Genomic DNA, 19,084 nt, shown 5'->3' on the forward strand with positions numbered 1-19,084 from the left:
GTGCAGGGGGACCTTAGTGGGGTTTAGGATAGCAACAGAGGCTGGGCTGGATAGGCAGATCCAGCCTCTGTATGCAGATAACATTCTTTAAACACACCTCGGGTTCTCTTTAAAAGCATATTTATACTATTCAGTAAGTATGTTCAATATAGTTTAGATCATATTCTGCAAGGCAGCTGTCAGGCCAATCTGTTTCACCTCTGCCACTAACCACTGTATCTATTGACCAGCTGATAGTAAAGGTGTTTCCCAAGGTATGGTGCCTCATCTACTCTATAGTTTAAAAATAGGTCCCACTTGGGGCGTGTCTGGAAGCTCATGGCGTGAGGACGTGCCGCTGAAGAGCTCCCGTCTTCTCTTATCCTGTATTAATCCTCGGGGGGTTATTTGCTTATAATTTGCTCCTGAACTACTCAGAACGGTGTTCCCGTCCTACCACCATACCTGATGGCTCAACCCTGTACTTCAGAAGCCCTTACTAAGCTGCAAAAATTCTGGCATGAAGACCAAGATGGCGCCAGACCATCTTCCCAACCTACCTTGGATGATTAATCCTCTACAGCGCCTACAGCAAAAAGACCCACATTGGTGCAAGTTCTGGAAACAGTAACAGCATGCCAAGCCAGTCTCACACAAATTACTTCCACCCTGGAGTCTGTGAAGTCAGACGTAACTTTACTCCAGCAGGATCTTCACAATCTAAAAAGGCAGTTTCACTGACATAGAAGGGCGAGTCAGCTCTTTAGAAGACACAGTAAGACCCTTGCATTTGGAAATGGGCACCTCTCAGAAAGGTCTAAAGGCTCTAACCGATTGCCAAGAGGACCAAGAAAACAGGCAACGTCGATCAAATATAAGAATAGTGGGACTCCCGGAGAAGGGAGTAAATCTTTTCTCACAGACCTGTTTGGCGAGTCCACCTTTTCTAAAGTTTTCGTAGTGGAAAGAGCTCACAGAATAGGGGCAAAGATCCCAGCCCCCGGTGCACCACCACGTACTTTTATATTCAAGATACTGAATTACAGAGACTAAAAGCTGAGACTAGAGTTCTAAAAGCTGCTCGTGCCAAAGGCTCCATTGAGTATGAAAATACTGTGATATCCTTCAGTGCTGTGGAGTCGGAGTTGGAGTCGGAGTCTCGGAGTCGGAGTTGGGGCAATTTTGGGCACCCGGAGTCGGAGTTGGAGTCGTGGTTTCAGAAACTGAGGAGTCTGAGTCGGGAGTCGGAGTCGCATGATTTTTGTAGAAAATCCACAGCCCTGTTAAGTATTAGACTAAGGAGTTGGAGTCGAGGAGTCGGAGTCTGAGCAATTTTGGGTACCCGGAGTCGTGGTTTCAGAAACTGAGGAGTCGGAGTTGGAAGATTTTTGTACCGACTCCACAGCCCTGATATCCTTTTACCCGGATTATACTATGGAGGTCCAGAAACTTAGAGCTAAGTTCAAGGAGGCAAAAAAGAAACTACGTGAATTGCAACTACCTATGTTATACCCCGCCAAGCTCCGTATACAAGTGGATGAAAAAGCCATTTTATTCACAGAAGCATCAGAAGTGTTCACTTGGCTGGAATCTAGGCCGCGAGGCGCCATTACTACGTCACCATCTCGTTGAATACTCTCCCTGTTAACCACGAGACATTTCTTGTAATACAAATGGCCTACCTAAACATCTGCTTTCAAGTGCTATAGGGCAAAGTCCTGGCCTTTCACTAACTATACCTCAAGCTAACCTACACAGGTACTCTGTCGTTCTTGTTATTATACCTATGCCTTTATTATACTTTTCTACTGATCCTACTATGGATATAGCGAACTAGACTTTGCCTTGGGAGTTTGCTGCTACGATATAATGTATGGGAACTGCGGGCACTCTGCTCGCGTCCGTTATTTTTCAATTTATCTCAAACATAAGCCTATGTTCGTGCGGCAGCAAACAGCAGCGGAACTTGCAAATAGGGGAGAAGCTGCTCGTTCACCCCATTCTATGCTGGGTTAGACACTTGCTGCTTAATACATCTTGGCTATAGGGTAACCCCCTGGCTATTCGTCATTAACGTCTTCAGCGCAGTTATATAATCTATGCTCCCATGTTTAAACATTGCTTGATGTACCTCAGGACTTATCCTTATATTGCACTATTATTTCTGTGTTATATTATTTTTGAGGGTTTCTTTAATCTGCCTGCTGTATGCCTTAAATTCATGTTGAATAACGGTAGACTAGACCCGTTATGATAAGATCCCCCCTTTAAGTTTTTCAAGTTTTATAAGACGGTCAATCCCAGTTGTGTCCATCCACTCCCCCCACTGTATACAGCTACATATTCATTTTTATAGTATTATTTAAGTGCCTATGTTGTGACTAAACGCATTCACAGGGCGATTAGCCTGGATGTGTTTACAACAATTTAATGTTAAATCGTTTGGGTTAAGGTCCCTTAAGCCATTTGCTCTGGGACAGGGTCTTTTACTTTACTCTGGGTTTTTGTTATTTTCCCTTTTTTATTACTTTAATATACTTCAATCTTTAGTCAAAAGTGTATCTGGTATATTTGCAGAATAATGATACGCTTTATTACTGATCCCAGCAGGTGTATACATGGATATTTTCAGATATATTTTATTATCCCACCAGTAGATGGCAATGTCTGATAGAGAATTCAAACTTATTTGCTGGAATGTTCGTGATTTAAATGACTCTTTTAAAAACGCTCCTTAATTTTAAACTATATGCACAAGCAAAAGCCTGATATCCTAATACTGCTTGACACGTATATCACTGGTAGTAAAATCAAGGCACTGGAACGCAGTTGGGTTGGGAAAGCATACCACTCAACACACTCTCAAAATTCACGTGGTGTCTCGGTGTTAATAAACCACTCCTTATCCTTTTTGCCAATTAAAATTAAAACTGACTCCATGGGAAGATATGTGTTTATACATGGTACTTTAGACGGTAAGCTACTGAATCTACTTGTCTTTTATATTCCCTCACCATACTCTTCCATTACCCTTAAATAAGGCCTTCAATTCACTTTAGCGTTCCCTCCCTGCCCTAGTATATGGATAGGAGATTTTAACTCAGTGTGCAAACCAAGCTCTTGACCGCTTCCCGGCTGTTGTAGCTAAAACCACCCCTTTTGCTAATCTTATAGCAGAATTGTTATTACTGGACGTATGGAGGCTCTTAAACCCGAACACGTTACAATATACTTTCTTTTCAACATCATATACTTTATCCAGATTAGATTATTGTTTTGTCTCCACGAACCTGCTACCTCTGGTGGGATCTGTAGGTTTTTTGCCCAGGATTGTTTCGGATCATTCTCCTATATTTATTTCTTTAAAGAGAACCCGAGGTGTGTTTAAAGAATGTTATCTGCATACAGAGGCTGGATCTGCCTATACAGCCCAGCCTCTGTTGCTATCCCAAACCCCCCTAAGGTCCCCCTGCACTCTGCAATCCCTCATAAATCACAGCCGTGCTGTGAGGCTCTGTTTACATCTGTAGTGTCAGTCTCAGCTGCTCCCCCGCCTCCTGCATAGCTCCGGTCCCTGCCCCCGTCCCTTCCCTCCAATCAGCAGGGAGGGAAGGGATGCAGGCGGGGACCGGAGTTCTGCAGGAGGCGGGGAGAGCAGCAGACTGACACTATAGAGATAAACACAGCCAGCTCTGACAAGCTGTTTGATCAGCAGCGTGGCTGTGATTTATGAGGGATTGCAGAGTGCAGGGGGACCTTAGGGGGGTTTGGGATAGCAACAGAGGCTGGGCTGTATAGGCAGATCCAGCCTCTGTATGCAGATAATATTCTTCAAACCCACCTCGGGTTCTCTTTAAGATGGCATGATTCCCCTAAACCAGGGCTGCCCAATAGGTCGATTGCGATCTACCGGTAGATCGCGACCGCCTCCTCGGTAGATCGCGGCCTCTTGGCCGCGTCTCATTAAATTTTGCGGCCAGCAGCTCATCATGTTTAGCTGCTGGCCAATAAGAATGCACGGGAGACGGGGAGAGAAGACGCGGCGAGCAGAGAGGGAGGAGAGAGGCGGCGCGGCCGCTACGTCATGGCTGGGGGCGGCGCCGGGCAGCCTGCAACGTGCGTGCTGGTGACATGCCCGGCGCCGCCCCCAGCCATGACGTACATGCAGGCACATATACCTGGCTAACGCGGGGGGAGGGGCGCGTGCTTAGCATTTGGGACGTTGGTAGATCTCCTGGCCTCGGCAAATTTTAAAGTAGCTCGTGAGCCGAAAAAGTGTGGGCACCCCTGCCCTAAACAGTATATTTGGAAATTTAACCCATTCTGGCTCTCTCGGTTTCCCTCGGAGGATTGGTGGGTAGGCCAATTGCAGTGGTATTTCTTCACACACAGTGATGAAGAGAACTACTCTCTGATATGGGATTGCTTTAAAGCATATCTCAGAGGTGCGCTTATTAGTGCAGTCTCACATTATAAAAGATACCAATGGTAAAATTCAAAAACTACAAACACAAATTCCAATTTTGAAACAGCTTTATACTTCCGACCATTCGGGGAAAACGGAGGGAGGTTGGAAATCTGCGCAAAACCAACTTGGGGATATGTTAAAGGAAAAACTACAGGCAAAAAACTGCTTTTATAAACAGTCATTTTATGAACAAGGGGAACAAACAGGTACTATTTTAGACACAATGTCTGGAACAGACTGGCCCTATAGGTATAAAAATAAAGGTAAAGGTGTACCTACGTAGATTAACCAAATGGTTACATAACATACACCCGGGTATAAGGGAGAATGTCAGTGATACACTCCCTAAGTAGGGATAGCACATGCGGTAACCGTGGGGGTCCTGGCTGATCCCCCCCACTAGGCGACGCCGAGTGGGGTGTAGCTATCCCACAGATGCACAGTGCGGTGTAGCAAGACAAACAGAGGAGATCAGGGCTTAATACTGGTCAGGGTAGAGCCCAGGTGCTGCCTATCTCCCCTGTGTCAATTATCAAAGGGTGGATGGCAGAGGGCAAAGTTACCCCTAGTGCAAAGTGCTGTACAATTTAAAACCTTAATATGAACATATTTCGCCCCCTAACAGGGCTTCCTCAGAAGGTGCTGTACAAAATATACATTATTTACAACATTGGTGAGTAAAATATTTACACAGAGCCCCCCATCATCAACCCTCAAAGCTTAAGTCAAAGCTTTGACTTAAGCTTTGAGGGTTGATGATGGGGGGCTCTGTGTAAATATTTTACTCACCAATGTTGTAAATAATGTATATTTTGTACAGCACCTTCTGAGGAAGCCCTGTTAGGGGGCGAAATATGTTCATATTAAGGTTTTAAATTGTACAGCACTTTGCACTAGGGCTAACTTTGCCCTCTGCCATCCACCCTTTGATAATTGACACAGGGGAGATAGGCAGCACCTGGGCTCTACCCTGACCAGTATTATCTGGCCTGAGGTAGGCAGTTATTAGCCCTGATCTCCTCTGTTTGTCTTGCTACACCGCACTGTGCATCTGTGGGATAGCTACACCCCACTCGGCGTCGCCTAGTGGGGGGGGATCAGCCAGGACCCCCACGGTTACCGCATGTGCTATCCCTACTTAGGGAGTGTATCACTGACATTCTCCCTTATACCCGGGTGTATGTTATGTAACCATTTGGTTAATCTACGTAGGTACACCTTTACCTTTATTTTTATACCTATAGGGCCAGTCTGTTCCAGACATTGTGTTTGATTTATTTCCCTGGTATATTGTTTTTCGGCTAGTGTTTGAGGTACTATTTTAGCTAGGATGGCAAAAGATAGGAATGCCATATCCACCATACCCCACATTCGTGACCCCACAGGCAAATTGTTGGTTGGGTCAGTACCCATTAACGATTGTTTTACCAATTATTTTAAACACCTCTATACTGCTCAGTCAGATTTTGATAGAACAGAAGCTGAAATTTATCTCTCAGAAACTGACCTTCCCAGGTTGTCCCCAGAACACAGAGAGATATTGGATGCCCCAATTACTTTGGAGGAGGTGGAGCTAGCTATACACTCACTTCCAAATAAGAAAGCCACTGGGCTAGATGGTATTCCAGGTGAGGTATACAAAAGGTTTGTAGAAATTTTCAACTGAAAACACAATGGTCCACCAGCCTCAGATTTCTGATGCAAATTCTTTGGGGAGTCCTATAAGGATGAGGGGTCCATCACACCTCTCAGTGTATACAGTTTTAGAAGCACAAAGCATTCCAAACAGGACTCGACCCTCCAAGGATATATAATCCAATATTATGTTTTATTCCATGATGGCGGATATAAAAGTATACAAAGATAGCACGACGTTTCGGGCAGTGGCCCTTTCTCAAGTGCTTAAACTTCTGACATACTCATTCAACATATATAGACATAAATAACGCACCACACCCAAAGCATTGGGGGGCGGGCACATGCTTAAAGATACTTAACCCTTTCCAGGGTGCAGAGTGGCTATACCTGTCAAAGGAAACATCTGAGACTATAGTCTTCATTGAGGCCATTAGGTGATTGAGTCCCCAGTCGCTCCATCCAAAAAGTTTCTCGTCTAAGGAGGGTATTCTTATGGGGCCTACCTTCCTGGAATTTAACCACCTCCAATATCTGCCACCTGAGCTGACTGACATTATGTCTATGCTCAAAAAAATGGCGTGCTAGGGGGGACACTCTATTACTATCTATATCACCTTCTCTAGCTTTCTTGAGTACCTGAATGTTGCTCTTGTGCTCATTGAGCCTGGTTTAACTTCCCTGGTGGATTGCCCTACATATCCTAGACCACAAGGGCACTTGATGAAATATACCACACCCTTTGTATCACATGTAGCGTAATCTTTTAATGGAATGGGGACCCCTGTGCGTGGGTGGCGTACCTCAGTCCCTTTGATAATATTATTACAGTGTTGACAATGTAAACACGGGAATGTCCCCACCTTAGGGGGCCCCAAAAATCGTTGGGTCATCCCCACGGATTTACCAATGTCAGATCTCACAAGGTGGTCCCTAAGGGATTTACCTTTCCTGTAGACAAATCTGGGTGGCGCTCTACAGATCGCAGCGACTTGGGGATCAGTCTCAATCACAGGCCAGAACTTCAACAACACGTCTCTTAGCAGTGCTGATTCTCTACAATAGGTGGTGATGAAATACACCTCATAAGTTTGATCCTGCTCTGACATCCTATACTCCCTCAATGTTTCCCTGTCCAATTGTGATACCTCAGATGCTAATTCCTCACATCTCTTCCTACTATATCCCCTTTTCACAAAATCCTCAGTGAGAAGCCGTGCCTGCTTCCGATACAACTCATCGGTGGAGGTAATCCTCCTAGCTCTTACGTATTGGCTTTTCGGAAGTCCGTTCACTAATGGCCTAGGGTGACAGCTGCTGGCTAAAAGGAAGCCATTTTTGTCTGTATCTTTTCTATAAAGATCGGTTTCAAAACCGTGTTCACCTTTCCTTATTTCCACATCTAAGAAATGTATGCTGCGGTCACCATATTCCATCTTGAACTTAAGGGTATTGTGTTTCTGATTAAGAGAATCAAAAAACAAGCCCAGCTCACTCTCTGTCCCTGTCCAACCAAAAAATAGATCATCAATGAATCTTCAGTATCCCAGGATGCCGCTGGGGGCCCCCGCACCCAAAAAATGTGTGGATTCAAAGTCAGACATGACAATATTAGCGACTGTAGGGGCATAAGGGGCCCCCATCGGCACCCCGAGGACCTGCAGATAAAAATCATCTCCAAACCTGAAGTATGAGTGCGACAAACTAAATTCAAGCAATGTCATAATGAATATCAACACTTCATTATTAACCCTACTGTCCTTTTTCAGGCGCTCTTGAACTGCTATAGAAAAGATACAGACAAAAATGGCTTCCTTTTAGCCAGCAGCTGTCACCCTAGGCCATTAGTGAACGGACTTCCGAAAAGCCAATACGTAAGAGCTAGGAGGATTACCTCCACCGATGAGTTGTATCGGAAGCAGGCACGGCTCCTCACTGAGGATTTTGTGAAAAGGGGATATAGTAGGAAGAGATGTGAGGAATTAGCATCTGAGGTATCACAATTGGACAGGGAAACATTGAGGGAGTATAGGATGTCAGAGCAGGATCAAACTTATGAGGTGTATTTCATCACCACCTATTGTAGAGAATCAGCACTGCTAAGAGACGTGATGTTGAAGTTCTGGCCTGTGATTGAGACTGATCCCCAAGTCGCTGCGATCTGTAAAGCGCCACCCAGATTTGTCTACAGGAAAGGTAAATCCCTTAGGGACCACCTTGTGAGATCCGACATTGGTAAATCCGTGGGGATGACCCAACGATTTTTGGGGCCCCCTAAGGTGGGGACATTCCCGTGTTTACATTGTCAACACTGTAATAATATTATCAAAGGGACTGAGGTACGCCACCCACGCACAGGGGTCCCCATTCCATTAAAAGATTACGCTACATGTGATACAAAGGGTGTGGTATATTTCATCAAGTGCCCTTGTGGTCTAGGATACGTAGGGCAATCCACCAGGGAAGTTAAAACCAGGCTCAATGAGCACAAGAGCAACATTCAGGTACTCAAGAAAGCTAGAGAAGGTGATATAGATAGTAATAGAGTGTCCCCCCTAGCACGCCATTTTTTTGAGCATAGACATAATGTCAGTCAGCTCAGGTGGCAGATATTGGAGGTGGTTAAATTCCAGGAAGGTAGGCCCCATAAGAATACCCTCCTTAGACGAGAAACTTTTTGGATGGAGCGACTGGGGACTCAATCACCTAATGGCCTCAATGAAGACTATAGTCTCAGATGTTTCCTTTGACAGGTATAGCCACTCTGCACCCTGGAAAGGGTTAAGTATCTTTAAGCATGTGCCCGCCCCCCAATGCTTTGGGTGTGGTGCGTTATTTATGTCTATATATGTTGAATTAGTATGTCAGAAGTTTAAGCACTTGAGAAAGGGCCACTGCCCGAAACGTCGTGCTATCTTTGTATACTTTTATATCCGCCATCATGGAATAAAACAGAATATTGGATTATATATCCTTGTAGAAATTTTCGCCAATCCTTTGCTCCAAACTTTGCAACACGCCTTTGAAGTAGGTGAATTACCCCCTTCTATGCATACTGCCGTAATTATTCTTATTCCAAAACCTGGTAAGGACCCTACTCTTTGTGACTCTTATCGTCCCATTTCTCTGCTTACTCAAGATGTTAAAATTCTAGCCAAAATACTCGCCAATAGGCTAAGCCAAGTAATTTCCACCCAAATTAATAATTACCAGACAGGCTTTATGCCAGGGAAAAAGACCTCTTTCAACATCAGACGATTATTTGCAAATATCCAAGCACCACATTCTAACACTGGCCAACGAGTTATTGTAACATTAGATGCGGCTAAAGCGTTAGACGCAGTAGAATGGCCTTTTTGGTGGCCACTTTGGCAAGATTTGGATTTGGCGACAATTTCATCAAATGAGTCCAAATACTCTATACAAAACCAATGGCGAAAGTTTGTACAAATTCTTCCTTATCCTCTTCTTTCTTAATTAGGCGGGGTACTAGGTAGGTGTGTCTCCTATCCCCATTGTTATATGGTCTTTCAGCTGAACCATTAGGATGTAAAATTAGAGCTGATCCACAAATTAGGGGCCTTTGTGTTGGGGGTATTGAGGTAAAAATGAGTCAATATGCTGATGACACTATATTATATTTAGCTGATCCACATGCTTCCCTTACCAGGGCCTTTGACCTTATTAGTGAGATGGGTCTTTATTCGGGTCTCTCTGTGAACTGGGGAAAATATTATGGGACTGGACAATGCTGAAGTTTCCACAACTCCTCTACCTTGCCCTTTACAAATTGTGACCAAATTTAAATAAATAGTTAGGTGTCTTTTTAACTGCTAACCCCACACAGTATTACACTGATAATGTATTTCCACTAATTTCTTTGGCACAGACCAAAAAGTCCTCATGGACTAAACCAGTGTTTCTCAACATTTTATTGGTATATACCCCTTTGAAAACCCTGTGCTTACCAAGTACCCCCTAGTATAGTAAACATTATCACAAGTACCCCTTGACAAATATATATTTAATCGTAGTACTTAATTGGTTCTAAATCATTTCCAAGCAATTACTATTTCTTTTAATTAGCTAAAACACCTAATTTGGTGTTGTTTAAATAAGATTTATCATTTTCTAAAACTCTAAATTTGTTATACTTGGTTAAGTATATCAAGCCTGAGTACCCCCTTGAACCATCAGAAGTACCCCCTGGGGAACGCGTACCACACGTTGAGAACCTAGGGACTAAACTACCCTTATCAGTGGTTGGTCGTATCAATCTCATTAAGATGGTTCTATTCCCCAAAATTTTATACATTCTCCACAACTCCCCAATAAACATAACGATGAATTTTTTTAGGAAACAAATCAATACTGATCTCTCTTATATGGGCCAAATCTCACTCTAAACTTAAATTATACAATATTGCAATGCCCTACTGCCTCAGGAGGCCTAGCACTTCCTGCTATGCACCTTTATTAAAAAATTCAACCTATCCACCAAACACTCAATGAAGCCTCTCACCAGACTTCATCAGGGCTTCCCCTGATGAGTCATGAGACGAAACTAGTTGGGCGGAGCCTAAGGAGCGAGGGACGCTGAACGAGCTCAAGGGCTTTTTATATGCGCATTGTTGCTGAAAATTTGTGAGTGCACTTCTTTTTAATACTTTTTAATAAAAAACTGTTTTATACTATGCTGGTCCCTGTCTGAGTTTCAGGGACAATGCTGCTGAAGGAGGATTATTGAGAGTATCTATGAAGCGCTACTGCTGGTCTGTGTTGGGTCAGCCATGAAGTCTGGTGAGAGGCTTCATTGAGTGTTTGGTGGAGGGGCACGTGGTGTCTCGTAATCTCTGGGTGCACTGGTGCTTACTTTAGCCATATCACTAACCAACAGTATTACACTATTGCGATTTTCTCTGTCTTATGCCCCCATGATTTGAGGACACAGGAAGATCTAGGATACATCTGGGAGACTGGCTGAACCACTGGCTGGGCCAGGAGCGCTATGAGCTGTTCCTGAAAAGGCAGCTTAGAATCTGGTGAGCGTTTACTGATCACTGTGTCACAGGAAGACTGCTTGCACCCTATGAGAGTCTGGAGATAGCTGCATATGAACTTTAATTTTGGGACTTTTTATTCAGTGAATTGCAAAGGTTATGAGGAACCTACCTTTGGCTATATTTTATTGTAGAGCGCCCTGGTTTATTTAAAATTTACCTATGCACCTTTATTACTTTGAAGCTCAGCTCAAACACATTTTGCATTGGTTTGTCACAAACTCCTCTAAATCCCATGAACTACTTGTCCACTCAACCCTGAATAAATTAAACAACTTGTCATTTGCTCTACTTAAAAGGTACCTTACTTTCGAAGTTACCTAATAATACTATTCTAAAACCGGCCACTTTAGTTTGGCGAGCAATATCTAAAATTTTTCCTAAAACATTTTTTGAGTACCACACTCCCCTCTGGCACAATTCTCTTCTTACCGAATTGGCAAACTTGAAAACACCAATGTATGGTCTGATATAGGTATAGTATATTTGGGTCAAATATGACATGCTTCTAATATTATTCCTTTTTCTACTCTTTAGAATCACTCTTCATTGCTGCCTATTCATCATTTGATGTACATTCAATTATGTCATGCTCTACAAGCCCAATTTCCAGCTGGTTTACCCCCTTACTAGAGTCTCCTCGATTATGGAAGAATTAAACACCATATTGGTTAGATTTACCGGATTCTATTAGAACCATATGCTGCACCCACAACCGAAAAAGCTATGGTAAAATGGACTGCTTTAGAGGAACAACTTGATGAGGAGGAATGGGATGACTAGCTATCCTCCCCTGAACGTGTCTCCCCCTGTTTAAAAGATAGACTTACGCAATTATATACTCTGCATCAGAGCTACCTCACACCAGCTCGTATTGCTAGATACTCCCCTTCTACTTCTAAATTATGCCCTAAATGTTTCGCCTCTAACCCTTCCTTTATACATCTCATCTGGCAGTGGCCACCTGTTGTAGATTTTGTGAAACAGGTTACTGACTTTTTACATGATTTGATGGGCTCTCCTGTCTCCTTAGACATAAAAACTTGCTTGCTTAATCTTTTAGATGAAGATACTTCAAAATTTGACAAAGTCCTGATAACTGAAACTTTATTTCTGGCCAAACAATGTGTAACCTTTAGATGGCTCTCTCATATTCCTCCCTCATTAGAAATCTGGAAAACTAAAGTTAAACAATCCCTCCCGTATAAAAAAATTATATATGCTCACCGAAACTGTCCAGGCAAATTTAACAAAGTCTGGGATCATTGGATAGATAAACGTATGTTTTAAAGGACTTATGAGCCGAAATTTAGAAAAAAAATGTTTTTACCTGCATGATTTTTGAAGACACGAAGGACGCCATCCGCGCCCTCTGTGCAGTTCCGCTACCCCGCTGCTTAATTCCCCCCGAGCCGGCTCCGAACCCCCCAGCCCGGGCTCTCCGGCCTCCACAAAAATGGCTGCCGGAGGTTGACGCGGCTGCGCAGTCCGCATTCGCGTCTGTGCGGACTGCGCAGCAGCGGCAACCTCCGGTGACCATTTTTGTGGAGGCAGGAGAGCCCGACCCAGGCTGTGGGGTCGGGAGCCGGCCCGGGGGGGGGGGGGGAAGGGGGAATTCAGCAGCGGGGACCCAGCAGAAGTGCACGGAGGGCGCGGACGGCGTCCTCCGTGCCTTCAAATTTCATGCAAGTAAACTTTTTTCTACATTTCGGCTCGTAAGTCCTTTAAGTGTATTAAGTGAAACACCTTACTTAATCCCTTTCCTTGACTCCTTATAATCTATACCACTCTACCATGATATATCGTATCCGATACTTGAATTTATTTAAAAAAAAATTTTTTTTTTAATAAATTCTGAATTTTATAAAATGTATTATCTGGAAATGCTTATTGTACACTGTTGTAATCTTCCGTATACTTTTTATTGTAGGGTTGTTAATCCCAATAAACACTTGATTGACGGAAAAAAAAAAATAGGTCCCACTTGATTGTTTTCAACTCCGTGAATAATTGCAGATCCATGCATATATTTCAATAATAAATCCATACAGGTCAGCTTAGACACATTTAATGGGTTATAAACCAACCATTTAGTAAAATGTCCTCACCTGCGCTATGGCAAGAGAGCTCACTGGAAGCTTCCTTTCATAGTTCTTTTCCATTTGCTTTGCCAGCTGAGCTGTGAAGAAAAAAAATTGAATTAAATTATTATTATTTTTTTTAAAAGATTTTTAAAGTTTTTGAAAGAACAATACATAAGACAGACAAGCATAAGGATACATCATACATCCAAAACACAGCCAGATGTTGGTACATTAGAAAGATATACCCAGTGGCCAACCTGTGCCACTGTGGGTCCATAGAGACTTTTAGAAATAGGGTACCATATAACCTATTAATGAGCCAGAGAGGCCTATAAACGCTTTACAGTATAGATCGAAGTGATACATCATAAGAAAAGTGCTGTGGGAGACGAATTAAATTAATTTTAATAAATACATAAAAAAGGTAGATTCCTCAAAATGTTGTTTCAGATATTCTTATTTAACCATTATGGGAGTAAAGTGAATATAGGAAACACCTAGGAGACAGAGGGAGCTTAGGGAGTTAAATAAGTGGCTGAGAAATTGGTGCAGGAAGGAGTGGTTTGGGTTCCTGGAAAACTGGGCAGACTTTGCAGTTGGCTATAGGATCTAAAGTAGGGATGGGCTGCACCTAAATGGGGATGGTGCAACTGAATTGGGAGAGAAGATGGTTAAACGGTTTGAGGAGAGATTTAAAACTAGGATCTGTGGGGAGGCAGGAGGGTAAAGTCTCAATCTGTGGATATGTTAGGATAAATAGACAGTGGGAGCCTAGCATTGTAGGGTAGGAAGAGAGGGGTGGGGACAGTGTAAAGAGTAAGGAGGTAGTTAAACCTTTGAGTAGCCCATTAAATGTAACCAAAATTCTTACAAGTAAAGCCTCCCAATTGGGCAGAACCCCCCCCCCCCCACATAACAAAAAGAATCACATCCGGGCATGAATGTCGAGACATGCAAACTCCACGCAAATAGTCACCAGGTCTGACAGAATTCTGGCCAAGCATGTGTGTTCAGCATTTACATATTCTATCAGGCTTACATGGATTTCCTCTAGTCAGTGCTGCACAGATGTCCAACGCACACTGCACTGTCTGCAGCACAGGGAAATACTGCTCTGCTTTATAAATATTGAGTTGTACTTAAATGCTTAGCAGCAATACGTATTTGTATTGGTTCAGAAGAAAGGTGCCCTCATACATGGGCTAGCTATACAGGAACAAGCACACAGTCTGGGCTGGTGTTCCTGCTGCAGTGAGTGAACATTGGAGTGTGACAGATGGACTATGAGCAGGAAGTAGAAATCCCCTCCATAACTTATACCGATTACACCCATCTGTCCCTTCTACAACAAAGGTAATGACCCCCTAATTAGGTTAAGAGACAACTCTGTAAGGTTGGTCATGTAGGCTTATTAGAGCAGACATCTGCCTCACCATGAATGATGGGCAATAAGAGTATGGAAGTCCCTGAACCTGCTGGGATCTCGTGTGGTCCTCTGCACAGCGTGGCCAATGTCTGACCTCTTTCCCTTTTGCACAGAGATTGGTCTCTGCTTCTACCTGTCAACATGTTATTGTAATTAGTTCAGCTTTGGCCACACCATCTGTGTCTGCCTTCATTTGCAAGGCTATTTGTCCCGTTACTATGCTACAGACATCTTCTAGGCAACATGGTGGCATAGTGGATAGCGTGTAATACGCTGGCACATCCTGACGTCACGTCATGTGATGTCCTGTTGCCATGGAGAGGCGACGAGGGAATCAGTTGTCGAGGTGAGTTTCAAATCCCCTGCCACCCACTCGCAACTCTGAAGGGGGGGGGGGGAGAGAGAAGAGGAATTGTAACAGCGCACGTGGGCCATAGTTTGCCCAGCGTTGCCCTAGACTATTGTAGGTATTAGATTGTTAGCCACTCAGAGACGGTTACAACGGACCTGAACTCATAAAGTCCTTAGTTTCACCTCTAAAAGATACGTAACAGGATAATAACATTTAAACAAAAAAACATTTCTCTGTTACAGCTGATACAAATCCTAAAATACATCTGCAGAGTTTCTACTTCCTTATTCATGGAAGCAGACATTTTGTTAAAGCCTAAGTGTTGGGCATATAATCAAAAATTAATTCTTTGTTTTTATCTAGTAAACAAGTAATAAAGGATGCTAACCAGGCAATCCAAAAGTTAAAATTACTATTACTTTTCTTGTTGATAAATGATCATTCCCCAGTTTACCCGACTCTTATTTGGTATGCACAAAGGAAGTTGCAGGGCATGCTGGGTTGTCCTTTTTAGATTCTCCAATTTCCCCTCAGATTTAACCAATCGCCAATATTTCTCATGCTGAGACAATGCACTTTCTGTAGTGGAGGGCAGGCAATGCACACACAATCAGGCAGAGGAGGGCAAGGGAGGAAATGACATCAGGATTGGCTTCAAAATAGCCACAGTTAAAATGGGAAATGCTAAGAAGGATTTTCTCTCTTTTTTTACTGTAGAAAAATCACTAAAATCTAAATGTGAACAGTTCTATACATATGTAAGTAGAGCAAGTATTTATCTACTTATATATGTGGGTTTTTTTTTCTAAGATAGTATGGCTGACAGCTCCTCTTTAACAGCTTGTGCTTTCAAATGGGCTTATCTGCCATCTCTGCCATTGACAGTCATGTGACTCAGGGAGAGCTCAAATTACAACTTGTGATTAGACACAAATAAGGGTGAATTAAACAGGCTAAACGCTCTAAATACATACAGGGTGCATTTCTCTATGTTTTCCTTCTGTCCTATGCAAGAGTTCAGGTCCACTGTAAGGGACAAGACTACTGCATATACTCTGTATAGCAGAAGAGGTCAGTGTTATACTTGGGCATTCACATCCAAGAAGTTGGACAGCAGCAAATACTAAACAAAATCTAAAATCAGTGATAGACACTATGCATCATCCAATGTATATTAATTGCAATCTGCAGCAGTGTCCTGGATTATTCTATTTTTTTTGCCTGCCATTTCTCCTGGTTTTAAAAAGCTGTAGGAGCTGCCATGTTGGAAGAGGAGCTAAGGGGAAGTTAACTGCTCCCCTTCTCACTGCCCTTAGCCGGCCGCTACTGCGCCTGTGCAGGATCACGGTAGGTAAATATTGCCTGTCGCTTGTCAGCTTTGTCAAAGAGGCTTTGGGGGAGCCAGCGCTGGTATCCCCCAAGCTACAGAGGACAAGGAAGCCTCACTGGAACCTTGAGGCTTCCCCCTCCCGAGGTAATTATCCCCAGAGGGTTTTTTTTGTTACAGAGTCTCTTTAAAGGGAACCTAAACTGAATGAAAAACAGAGTTTCAACTACCTGGGGCTTCTATCAGCCGCCTGCAGCCGCCGTGTGCCTGCGCCATCAAAAATCCTCCAGTCCCCCATTGCGGCTTAGTTTCGTTTTTCAGCGACTGGCCAGTGCGCCGCTGTGGCCATGTGCAACCTTGATCACACCCCTGTTGCCGGGAGCATCCTGCGCAGGCGCAATAGGAGACGCGCTTGTGCAGGACGCTCCTGGCACACAAGTCACCCCTATAATTTAAGGGCAAATAAAGCCAGGAAAATTGAGAGCAGAGTTGCAAAGGAAATAACTCTGTTCACCAACCTTCTTATTAAGTATGGAGAGCTGTAAATTACCAGCAACATTAGTCCAGCTGGCTTCCTTTCCTAATTCACTTTCTGTAATTTGACCACCTTCTATGTAAAGCAATAAGGGAAGCTAAATGGCAAGGATGGAAAGATTTTAGCTCTATTATACAGTGGTTTGCAAAAGTATTCAGCCCCTTTGAAGTTTTCCACATTTTGTCATATTACTGCCACAAACATGAATCAATTTTATTGGAATTCCACGTGAAAGACCAACATAAAGTGGTGTACATGTGAGAAGTGGAACGGAAATCATACATGATTCCAAACATTTAAAAAAAATAACTGCAAAGTGGGGTGTGCGTAATTATTCGGCCCCCTGAGTCAATACTCTGTAGAACCACCTATTGCTGCAATTACAGCTGCCAGTCTTTTAGGGTATGTCTCTACCAGCTTTGCACATCTAGAGACTGAAATCCTTGCCCATTCTTCTTTGCAAAACAGCTCCAGCTCAGTCAGATTAGATGGACAGCGTTTGTAAACAGCAGTTTTCAGATCTTGCCACAGATTCTCGATTGGATTTAGATCTGGACTTTTACTGGGCCATTCTAACACATGGATACAATTTGTTTTAAACCATCTCATTGTTGCCCTGGCTTTATGTTTAGGGTCATTGTCCTGCTGAAAGGTGAACCTCCGCCCCAGTCTCAAGTCTTTTGCAGACTCCAAGAGGTTTTCTTCCAAGATTGCCCTGTATTTGGCTCCATCCATCTTCCCATCAACTCTGACCAGCTTCCCTGTCCCTGCTGAAGAGAAGCACCCCCAGAGCATGATGCTGCCACCACCATATTTGACAGTGGGGATGGTGTGTTCAGAGTGATGTGCGGTGTTAGTTTTCCGCCACACATAGAATTTTGGCCAAAAAGTTCCATTTTGGTCTCATCTGACCAGAGCACCTTCTTCCACATGTTTGCTGTGTCCCCCACAAGGCTTGTGGCAAAGTGCAAATGGGACTTCTTATGCTTTTCTGTTAACAATGGCTTTCTTCTTGCCACTCTTCTATAAAGGCCAACTTTGTGCAGTGCATGACTAATAGTTGTCCTATGGACAGATTCCCCCACCTGAGCTGTAGATCTCTGCAGCTCGCCCAGAGTCACCATGGGCCTCTTGACTGCATTTCTGATCAGCCCTCTCCTTGTTTGGCCTGTGAGTTTAGGTGGACGGCCTTGTCTTGGTAAGTTTACAGTTGTGCCATACTCCCTCCATTTCTGAATGATCGCTTAAGCAGTGCTCCATGGGATGTTCAAGGCTTTGGAAATCTTTTTGTAGCCTAAGCCTGCTTTAAATTTCTCAATAACTTTATCCCTGACCTGTCTGGTGTGTTCTTTGGACTTCATAGTGTTGTTGCTCCCAATATTCTCCTAGACAACCTCTGAGGCCATCACAGAGCAGCTGTATTTGTACTGACAATATTCTTGAGAAAAGAAAACAGAAAAAACTGGCACCAGTATGCGGCAGGGATGGAACGGCCACAGATGGGCTTACCTGCAACGTGCACCGATATTCAGAAGCGTCTTGAAGAAAAGAGAGAAGCGGGCACTGCTGCATAAAATCTCTTTATTGTGGCCGGGTTACAGAGTGGTTGCAGTGGGGGAAGAGGGTGTATTTGTACTGACATTAGATTACACACAGGTGCACTCTATTTAGTCATTAGCACTAATCAGGCAATGTCTATGGGCAACTGACTGCACTCAGACCAAAGGGGGCTGAATAATTACGCACGCCCCACTTTGCAGTTATTTATTTGTAAAAAATGTTTGGAATCATGTATGATTTTCGTTCCACTTCTCAAATGTACACCACTTTGTATTGGTCTTTCACATAGAATTCTAATAAAATTGATTCATGTTTGTGGCAGTAATATGACAAAATGTGGAAAACTTCTAGGGGGCCGAATACTTTTGCAAACCACTGTAAATAGACAGACAATCGATCCGCTCTACTGCGCAGGTGCAAAAGACTTGAAACTGCGCAGTAGAGCGCATACGATCAAGCTCGACTATTTCCGCCTTAGCCTGAAAGAAGCGCCGCTACTGGATCGCTATAGGTAAATATTTACCTTACCACTGTTCGGCGGATCCAGAGGCTTACCCTTTTTTTAGTTACAGGTTTTCTTTAAAGGGACACTGTAGGGGGGGGGCAGGGGAAAATGAGTTGAACTTACCCGGCGCTTCTAATGGTCCCCTGCAGACAT

General features: G+C 43.5%; 1 protein-coding gene across 3 annotated transcripts in view; it reads right to left on the reverse strand.

Annotated features, from left to right (window-relative positions):
• The window catches only part of MRPS27 (mitochondrial ribosomal protein S27), a 133,210-nt gene that overhangs the window by 84,673 nt on the left and 29,453 nt on the right, over window positions 1-19,084 (reverse strand). For all 3 annotated transcript variants that reach the window (XM_068248287.1, XM_068248297.1, XM_068248305.1), the window contains one exon: window positions 13,251-13,321. In XM_068248287.1, coding sequence (XP_068104388.1) covers window positions 13,251-13,321 — 71 coding nt within the window. The remainder of the gene's footprint in view (window positions 1-13,250; window positions 13,322-19,084) is intronic.

The sequence above is a fragment of the Hyperolius riggenbachi genome, chromosome 1, assembly GCF_040937935.1.
Source record: "Hyperolius riggenbachi isolate aHypRig1 chromosome 1, aHypRig1.pri, whole genome shotgun sequence".
Classification (NCBI taxonomy): Eukaryota; Metazoa; Chordata; class Amphibia; order Anura; family Hyperoliidae; genus Hyperolius; species Hyperolius riggenbachi.